Raw genomic sequence first — 9,529 nt, forward strand, 5'->3', positions numbered from 1 at the left:
AAATAAACATACAAGCAATGATTGTTCGAACTAGGCCATTCAAAGTACTGCTTTATGGTTTGCTGTAAATTTTGCCTTTTTATACTGATAGGTAGAATTCCATATAGGACTCGTCATATAAATTCCCTGGAACTCAGTTCCAGGAATTCAATGTGCGCACACAAAAATTAAAAACTGCTCATGACCAAAATTTTTGCGCCCACAAAAAATTTTTGGTCATGTGCGCAGGATGAGAGGAAAAATTAAAAAAATTAAAGGATATTTAACCAAAAATATTCTTCATATTTTGTTATCATTTGATTCGATTTTTTGATCGTATTCATTATGAATGATTCCAACCGATCATAAAATATGTTTAAAACCCTTTTGCAATATTTACAATGAAAATCAAAAAGTGCAAATGTTAAAAACTTTTTTAGATTTTAGATATGAAAAGGATTATTCTTTCGATTAATGTGTATATTCATTTCGGTGCATTTCATTGTAACGAATCCGAAATCTAATCAATAATCAAGGATCTTACTAAATTTGGTAATCGTTATATAACGGATTATCAATTATGGTTGTACTAAGTATATACCATTAGAAGAAACATTTCAAAAGGAATTTTATGTCCGTTTTACTACCGACTCTGTGAAAAATGTGTTGCGTAAGTAACTTTATCTTCATTAAACACCTATTTATATTAAACCTGATCTAAAATTAAATTTAATTTTTTTAATTTTTTTATTTTAATAAGATCTTGAAAGCTAGGAAAGCTAGGCGAAATGATAAGTTTAAGGGTTGTACATTCGATAAAGGCGAGAGCTGCTGGTCTTCAATGTAGTGGAATAAGACTTATAAAAAACCAAAAAAGAGCAGAAAATGCGTTACAATACATAAAGCGAACAACTTTAACAAATAATGGTCTACACCTTCCAAGAATTCTTAATAACAACCTTAGTAGCTTTTCACTTTCAACTTCACAAAAGTTAGTACCAAAGTCATTAATTTATCAGTGTAGACCTTTTCATGCAACACAACCGACTTCAGCGACTTCTTTTATAACATTTAAAACAGTCAATGCAGTATTGGTAATACGTAAACTTAGTAATTTATTATTCTCATTTTTACCTCTTGCATTACGTAAACATCCAAAAACAGGACGACGAAGACGTTTATTGTTATTTATAACAACGGTAATGCCGTTAACAGGGTTTTGTATATTAATTTTAGCAGGTATAGAAAAAGCACCACATACAGGACGTCTCAGGTTTAAATTTATGTCGGAAGAAGAAGAAAGTGAACTTTGCGATTTAGCATTTAAAAATGAAGTGGAAAAGTATAAAAATAATTTCCTCTCACTAGATAGACTTGAAAGCAAGTTAGTTTATCATGTCGCGAGTAATTTAGTTAAAGGTTTAAACGATGATTTAATGACTTTGAAATCATTCAAAAATTTAAGTGATAAAGAAAGTGGAGAGAAAGCTGCTAATATTATAGAAGAAAATGTTGATAATATGAGTGATAAAAATACGAATATACAACAAGGTGAAAAAAATCCTAAACATTTTGAAATTTACGTTATTGAAGAAGATGATGTGTTTAATGCTGTTTCTTTTGGTGCTTCCAAGAAAATTGTCATATTCACTGGTAAAGTTACGCGTTTATTTTCAAAATTCTCGCGTGAATTCCTTCCTAATATCCTAATATTTAGTCTATTCTGTACGAAATAATTTAATTTAGGTTGGCTCAAATTGATTAATTATGATGAAGAATATCTTGCATTCACATTATCTCATGAAATTGCTCATATTATACAGGGTCATTCAAGTGAACCATTTGGAATTAGTCAAATATTGTTCATGTTTGCAGGTACCCTTAAATTAGATTATTTTCTAATTTATTTAAAATTAGAATTATAACATCTTTTCTCCTTTAATTAGATACGGCTCGCACGTTGTTATGGTTTCCATTTCTCTCAGCATTGGGACCTTTAATAAATGATTATTTGAATTCAGCAACAGAAAGTTTAATTGAAAAATATACAACAGGAAGGTATAATCAAAGAGCAGAAAAAGAAGCTGATATAGTTGGATTACAATTGATGGCACTTTCAGGATATCATCCAAAGAAAGCCGTAGAATTATGGAAATATTTATCATCATTAAATAATCCAATTAAGACTGAGACACACTTACAAGATAATGTAATTATTGAAGAGGAAATTGTCCGAACGGATGGAATTGAAGAAAATTATCCTCTTATTCAAAATTTGCAAGATTTCTTTGCTTCACATCCTTTGGATGAAGTTCGTGCCGATTATTTATTAGATATGTTACCTGAAGCAGAAAAAATCTATGACGAAGTTGCTAATAAAGGTGGAAATGCTATATCATTTATTATTGATAATCATGTTGAGGAATTGAATGAACCTATTAAAACCATTAAAAATACTGAAGAACAGATTATGTCTAGAATTTGGAATAGTTTAAGATATTTAATTGGATTAAATCCGGAATCATAAAATAATTTCATACTGTTACACTTAAGCATTTATCTTTGTATATATATATAGTAAACATTTTAGTAAATCATCATATGTGATCTTAGAAAATCTGGTATTAACTCATTTTTGGTTTTCCACCAATTCCTTTAATTTATTTATTTATTTATTTATTTATTACTATATCAGATATATATTTATAATTATATTTCTCATTCATTAATAAAGTAAATGATCTGTTTATTTATTTTTCACAAGTTTCTACTATTTAACTTATGATACTGCCTTTCAGAAGATTTCAGTTTAAGCGACGTAAATTTTTTTAACGTCATTTTTATTAAATAATATTACCGTAGAAAGATACCGAAAAAAGTCCTCACATTAAATAATCTATAAATCTTGTCTATTATCTATTTATATAATTAAATATGAATAAATATAATATAAAAATATATGACAAAAAAAATAATATTTTTATCTTAAATCAAGATAAAGTAGCACTAGCTTTTTCGGATTTAAAAGCTAATCTTTTATCATATAAATTTTTAATTTGTTCAAGTACCATAAAAGTAACAACAGTATGTGGACCTAATCTTACAAAAGCTGGTACCCAACCTTTAAATAAAGCTAAAGGACCTTCAGCACGAATAATAGTTGATAAAACTTGCATAATACTCTATTTAATAAAAGAAAAAGAAGTAAGAAAGAAAATTTTCTTAAATAAATGAATGAATAAATTCTTAAATAATTTATTAAATTACCTTTGCTTGTGATGAAGAATTCATAACACGAGTTTTAATAACATCAACAGGAGAACAAACAGTTGTAGCCACCAATCCCTATTAAATAAAATATATATAATCAATTATTTAAAACAAATATTAATAAATAAATAAATAAATATATATATATATATAACTTACCGCCATAACGCTACTAACAAAATGAGTGATAATATTATCTTTAAAAATTTTAGTAGATAATAACATTTGTTTGGTTTGATCATAAGTAGCCAATTGAGAAGAATTCATTAAAATAGCACGATTCACATTTGGACCAATTCCTCTTGTTAAACCTCGAAAACCATCTTCTTTTACAATACGATATAATCCATCAAGAGCATGTTTATAATTTCTACGATTTTCTAGTGGTAATTTTGCATCATTTTGCATACGAACCATAACTAAATCTGCTGGATTACCAAAAGCTCCACCTATAGATCCAGCTATTGATGCGCATAAAATCTTTTTTGTAAAAGGCAATTGTTCTAGATGAAAAAAAAAAAATGAATTAATTAAATTTATTAAATACAGTACAATCGAAAAAAAGAATATTTACCCTGATTTTTTGATATTAAATTTTTCAATTTATCATAAACACCAAATCTCATAGTAGAATAAGTAATTTGTCTTAATATACTAGCGGATAAACCACTATATAATCCTAAAATACCTTCAGTTTTTATTATTTGTATCATGGTATAAATTGTTGATGCTTTATTTACTCCATGTGTTGTTTGTAACCTTACTTTGGTTAAATCTAATGGATGACTAACTGTACAAGCAATACATGATGCCGCCCCTTAAATATTATGAAGGAGAGAGAGAGAAAGATAAATATTTTATTTTGGAATTAAATTAAATCTAAATTAATAAAAAACAATTATACCTCCAAACCAAAATGGATATTCAATCCTCCTTGATGCTGAAGAAGGTGAAGGTAATGAAATGATTTTATTTGATTTTACAGAACCCATTATTATCTATATTTTGTTTCTATTTAAATAAAATTCAAGGAAACAATAATTAAATACAATATTATTATTAAATTATAAAAATTAATGATTATTATTTAAAGGGAAAACCGGGAAAGAATTTTTTTTTTTCACTTTATTTTTCTTATTTTTAAGTAAAAACTAGCGAAATTAAATCTAAAAAATTGTCATACTAAAAATAAACAAAAATCTCATTAATCTCGTTGATATCCGGAACTTTTTGTAATACATCTAATGATCTAATAGTAGATCAAGATTTAGCAATTTTACATAATAAAAAATCAATTTGATCTTTTTTGTAAAATAATAGATAATAGATATAATAGATCGACATTTAAAAGTTAAAACTGAGTTTATTGAGAATATGAAACTATGGAAGCATATGAAACACACATGAAACGTGTTCACGTTAACAACATCACGTGAATCGTTATAATGCTTCTTAAGAATTCATTTAAAAATTATTTAGATTTGTTTAATATGGTTACGATTCTCTAATTTGATGCAATTAAAAATATTTTAATTGTTTAAAAAAAATCATGTTAGTCTTCTCTTTTTTGTTGTTGTTGTCGATATCGTTATTTATTTGTTTATTTTAATTAAACTAATATTATGGAAATTTCCAAGTTAAGAATACTCTTGTAAGAAGGACCCATAAATTTGCACCAATTAAAGAATAAAACCACTGACGTACGTTAAGTACGAGGTTGAGATGAAATTCTTGATTTACATTGCGTTGTTATTTATTTAATGCAATATTAATAGTTTCAGATTTGATATATAGATTTACAAAACTGCAAAAGAAAAAAAAAGTTTCAAAAATGAGCTGATATTTATGATGTTTGTTTTGTTTTATTTTAACATGGTATGATTTTTTTTTCTTTTCCTTTTCGGTTTATAAAAAAAATATTCCCAACTAGTAATAATTTGCATTTTTTTTTTATGGTTTTACGAATTTCTTTTATTGGAATTTTTGTTAATGGGGACAATCGACATTTTGCATCTTATTACTTAAAGAATATGTTAACAAATTCTTTTAAAGAGAAGAATTCGACAAAAATTTATCGATTAAAACTTTATATTTGAAATTTTAATTGTTGTTTCGTTTTACTTTTATTCCTGCACGCAAATAACGATTTTAACTTTAAACAATGTATTTAACTTATTATTATTAAATTACTCCCTTTGTCAATCAAAAAGAATACTAAATACACAATTCCCCGAATTTATAACTTACTGATTTGGTAATTTTGTTGTGTTACTCTTCCCCTTCATGTAACATTTTTTTTATTATTATATTAGCAGTTTTTCACTAAAAAAAACGATTTTTTTTTTTCAAATAAAGTTTTTTTCTACCTCTCTCTCATAAATATACCTATATTAAATATTAAATCATTCTTTTAGAACAATAATTTTTTAAAACATTTTTACTCTTTATTATTATTATTCAACCGGTATCATATATTACACTTTCAAAGTAGATGGCATTGAAGGTTGCTATGACTTTTAAGCAATAAATTTTCTTGTTGTTAAAATTCCATCCTCCTTTACTCCCACTTCTGACAATAATGCTGACGTTTTTACATTTTAAATTATTATTGCTCCTCTTTATAGTACGAGTTAGAACAATGGGGTGCCGCTGTCGAAGCTTATGATGCAGAAGATTTCGATAAAGCTTTGGAAATATTTGAAGTATGCTTAAAAACTGATCTAAATAATTCATATAATTATAATTTATCTCTTTCCTTATTCATCTTATATATATTAAATTTATTAGACTATAGCGGATTCCGCAAAGTTTCACTTTAACATGGGTTTGATATATGCCACTCTCGGTGAACATGAAGAAGCGGTATGTCAATTGAATTTTTTTTTTCTTTTTTCTTTCTTTTCTGATCTTTATTTATTAATAATTTTAGAATTTGTGTAGTGTCGACAATATAAAAAAGCTGTTAAATTAGATCAATTTTTTGCCGTAGCATATTTTCAAAAGGGTGTTTCACATTTTCTGTTGGGTGAATTTGAGAAAGCTTTAGGAAATTTCAATGATTCTTTATTGGTAATTTGATATTTTCTTTTTTATTCATAAAAAAAAAAATATATTTAGCATTTATTTTAAAAAATTTATTCTTTTTTTTTTATAGTACCTTCGTAAAAATATGCTTATAGACTATGAACAATTAGGGTTAAAGTTTCGACTTTACTCATGTGAAATTCTATTTAATCGCGGTCTTTGTTACTTATACCTTGGTAAAACGGAGCAGGGTATGGGAGATTTCACATCATCCCAAAAAGAAAAACAAACAGAAGAACATGATGTTATTGATGAAGCCATTTCGGTTCAGGGTCAAGTAAGCACTTTTTTTAAAATATTTAATAATTGGAAATTTTAGTTAATCTTATATTCTTTTAATATTCCCCCGTATTATAGGGTTTCACTGTATTTTCAATTCCAGTTGGAGTAATTTATAGACCTCCTGAAGGAAAACTTAAGAATGTGAAGACAAAAGATTATTTAGGTAAAGCAAAATTGGTTGCTGCTGTAGACCCTGAAGATGCTTTCACCGGTTTCTCAGGTGCTCAACAACAAAAGGTATATAAAATTAATTAAATTTTTATTTTTATATCATTAATTATATATGATGATTAATATGTATAAATTATATATTTGAACCCCAAAATTAGAAACAACAACAAAATACAACAACACCAATTACAAAGGCTAATACTGAAGGTACTGTTATGCAATTTGAGAGTTCACAATCACGACCGGAATCACCTGAACCATCTAGACCTCGATCATTGTCTACCAATGCAAGAGAACCTCCATTTCCCACTAAAGCGGTCAGAAATCCAAGTAAACGACGTCCTCCTCAAATTGAAGGTTCTCCTACTTTACCATATGCTGATGATAATAAAATTTCTAATGGTTTTATTCCGGGCAGAAGGTCACCTGCTCCTGATGGTATGATGTCATTGATTCAATGGGTTTAGGACAAGAAGAGTCAAGTTCTATACAGTTAGAATTCATAATAATATAATTGTTCTAATATTGTAGATAACGGGCGTGGTTCATTAAATCCTCCTGGTAGATTAAACTCTTTAAGAACTCCTAATCGTGGACCACCGCTTAGAGACGGTCCTATGCGATCTAATTCTTTGAGAGATCCCCCTAATCGTTCAAATTCATTAAGAAATGGTCCACCTAGAATGAATTCTTTAAGAGGTAGAGGAAATTCAAGAGCAATGCCTCAAAGATCAAACACACAGGGTCGTGCCCAATTCTTACAGCAACAAATGTCGAAAATGTCAGTTTCGGATGATGATCAAGGTTATAACGATTATTTCCAGAATGCTGACCAATACTCGAATAATAATCTTGTCAGTCCACCACTGAGTAATGAAGATTATAGTCAAGTGTATGATTTCAAGTCTGGAGGTGATCCATATTATAATGGAGATGGTGCATATAACTCACCAAATAATGGTAATAATATTAGCAATAGAAATCCCGGTCCACCTTTGTCACCTGCTCGTTCACCAAGTTTGCGTGGTCGTGGTGCGAGTTCACCTGGAAGAGCAATGGGTTTCAAACCATCTCCTTTATCTTCGCAAGGCGGTTTAATAACTCCACCTATGGCAGATAACGGCGAAGAAAATTATGCCAGTTTAATTTTCGATGAAGATGGTTATGGTTACGGTGATGACGACGAGACAAAATTCGAAATGCTTCCTCCGCCACAAAAACATATGTCAACACAATCTTCATTCATTAATAATAGTGGACCATTACAAAAACCAACAAAGGTACGTAATAAATAGATTTTATTTTGTTATCAAAATTTTCACACACTTTCTTATTTCTTCTTTATTTTAGATTAAGATTAAATGTTATCATAAAGACACTCGTGTAGTTTTGGTTTCAGCAAATATAAGATACCCAGATCTTATTAAACGGATACAAGAAAAATTTGCTATAGGTGCATCGCTGCAATTAAAATATAAGGACGAAGATGGTACAATGGTCACAATGATAGATCAGGATGATTTAGAGATGGCTATATCAATGGTTCCAGATGCCGCAACCGATACTGGTAGAATGGAGGTAATTGTTGTGTTTTTATGAATCTCATAATAAAATTCGAAATAATTAGAAATTTATTTATTTAAATATTTTTTTTATTTATAGATATGGATAGAAATGGAATAATGACCCCCCAAAAAATAAAAGTAAAAGTAAAAAATAAATTAAAAAAAAAACTTAAATGAGAAATAGAGGATTTTTTATTAAGATGGGTTCTTCGAGCTGGAACGTATTGTAAAAGATACCTCAGATCCCATTTTATGAGTTAAAAAAAGGTTCAAAAGTATTTTGTACATGATTGTTTATGAAATGAAAATTGACTTATAATTAATTCTAAAATTAACATGGCTGTTATAATTATTATAATTCTATCGTCATAGCCCAACTAAGGAAAAAACCATGCGAATTAATGAATGATATTCTTTTTTATATATTTATGACAATTAATTTAATATATTGAAATATTTTTTTTTTTATATTTACCGTTTAATTTACTAAACATCCTTTTTGTTTAATGTTACCATAACATAAATTTTATCTCATGAAATTTTATGTGTTTTATTACTTTTGAACCTTTATTAATTCGATCACTTAAATTGTATTTAGGGACAATTTTCTTTTTTGGACATTTTTTTTATTTAGAATCAGAATTCATTGAATTCATTAAAAAAAAGGAAGATTCTCTTTTACATTATACATGTATAATTCGAATTTAACAAGATTAAGAGTTGGTTTATTTATCATACACATTTATTTTATTTTATTATTTATAATAATATATATATTTTTGTTTTATTATCAAATTTTGCTTTTTGAAATTTTAAAAGTGTTGTTTATAGAGAGTAGAATTTATTTTTTTTATATTTTTGCAAGTTTATTCAAAAAAAAAAAGTGTATATGTATTTATGATAATTTTATTAGTAGTAAGTAATTTAGGCGATGAAAACTTAATTTATAATTAGAACTTATTTAATAATAAATTATGGTTATTTTAGGTAAAAAAAAAAAAAATCTCACGTGATATCCATCGTACTCTTAATATCTCATTTAGTTATTTTCTAAAAAGTGAAATATCCACCTTCAGATCGTTTCTTTTTCTTTTTCTTTTTGTTCTCTTTAACTCGGGCGGTGGCGTATGCTCCCATTCCGCAGAATTATTTTTCTGAAGGGTGGGTCCGATTCGTTA

General features: G+C 27.5%; 3 protein-coding genes across 4 annotated transcripts; 2 read left to right on the forward strand and 1 right to left on the reverse strand.

Annotated features, from left to right (window-relative positions):
- Positions 1-640: 640 nt before the first annotated feature.
- Positions 641-2,936, forward strand: OCT59_017933 (uncharacterized protein; the record flags this gene model as incomplete). Its single annotated transcript, XM_066148433.1, has 5 exons — positions 641-649; positions 740-822; positions 923-1,632; positions 1,726-1,854; positions 1,926-2,936. The coding sequence occupies 5 exons, from the start codon at positions 641-643 to the stop codon at positions 2,504-2,506; spliced, it is 1,512 nt and encodes a 503-aa protein (XP_066004366.1). The 3' UTR covers positions 2,507-2,936.
- OCT59_017934 (uncharacterized protein) lies at positions 2,785-4,241 on the reverse strand (the record flags this gene model as incomplete). Of its 2 annotated transcripts, none has more annotated exons than XM_066148434.1 (5): positions 2,785-3,159; positions 3,247-3,324; positions 3,409-3,752; positions 3,824-4,066; positions 4,154-4,241. In XM_066148434.1, 5 exons carry the CDS (start codon positions 4,239-4,241, stop codon positions 3,124-3,126), a joined length of 789 nt encoding a protein of 262 aa, XP_066004367.1. In that variant the 3' UTR covers positions 2,785-3,123. The 2 variants fall into 2 exon arrangements, with proteins under 2 accessions (XP_066004367.1, XP_025186891.1); XM_025313584.2 differs by having other exon boundaries at positions 2,785-3,161.
- Positions 4,242-5,596: 1,355 nt separating this feature from the next.
- Positions 5,597-9,143, forward strand: OCT59_017935 (uncharacterized protein). Its single transcript, XM_066148435.1, has 10 exons — positions 5,597-5,752; positions 5,874-5,951; positions 6,037-6,111; positions 6,190-6,318; positions 6,404-6,610; positions 6,691-6,852; positions 6,945-7,224; positions 7,318-8,066; positions 8,137-8,364; positions 8,449-9,143. The coding sequence occupies exons 1-10, from the start codon at positions 5,741-5,743 to the stop codon at positions 8,467-8,469; spliced, it is 1,941 nt and encodes a 646-aa protein (XP_066004368.1). The 5' UTR covers positions 5,597-5,740; the 3' UTR covers positions 8,470-9,143.
- Positions 9,144-9,529: the final 386 nt, after the last annotated feature.

Source organism: Rhizophagus irregularis, chromosome 27 (assembly GCF_026210795.1).
Source record: "Rhizophagus irregularis chromosome 27, complete sequence".
NCBI lineage: Eukaryota > Fungi > Glomeromycota > Glomeromycetes > Glomerales > Glomeraceae > Rhizophagus > Rhizophagus irregularis.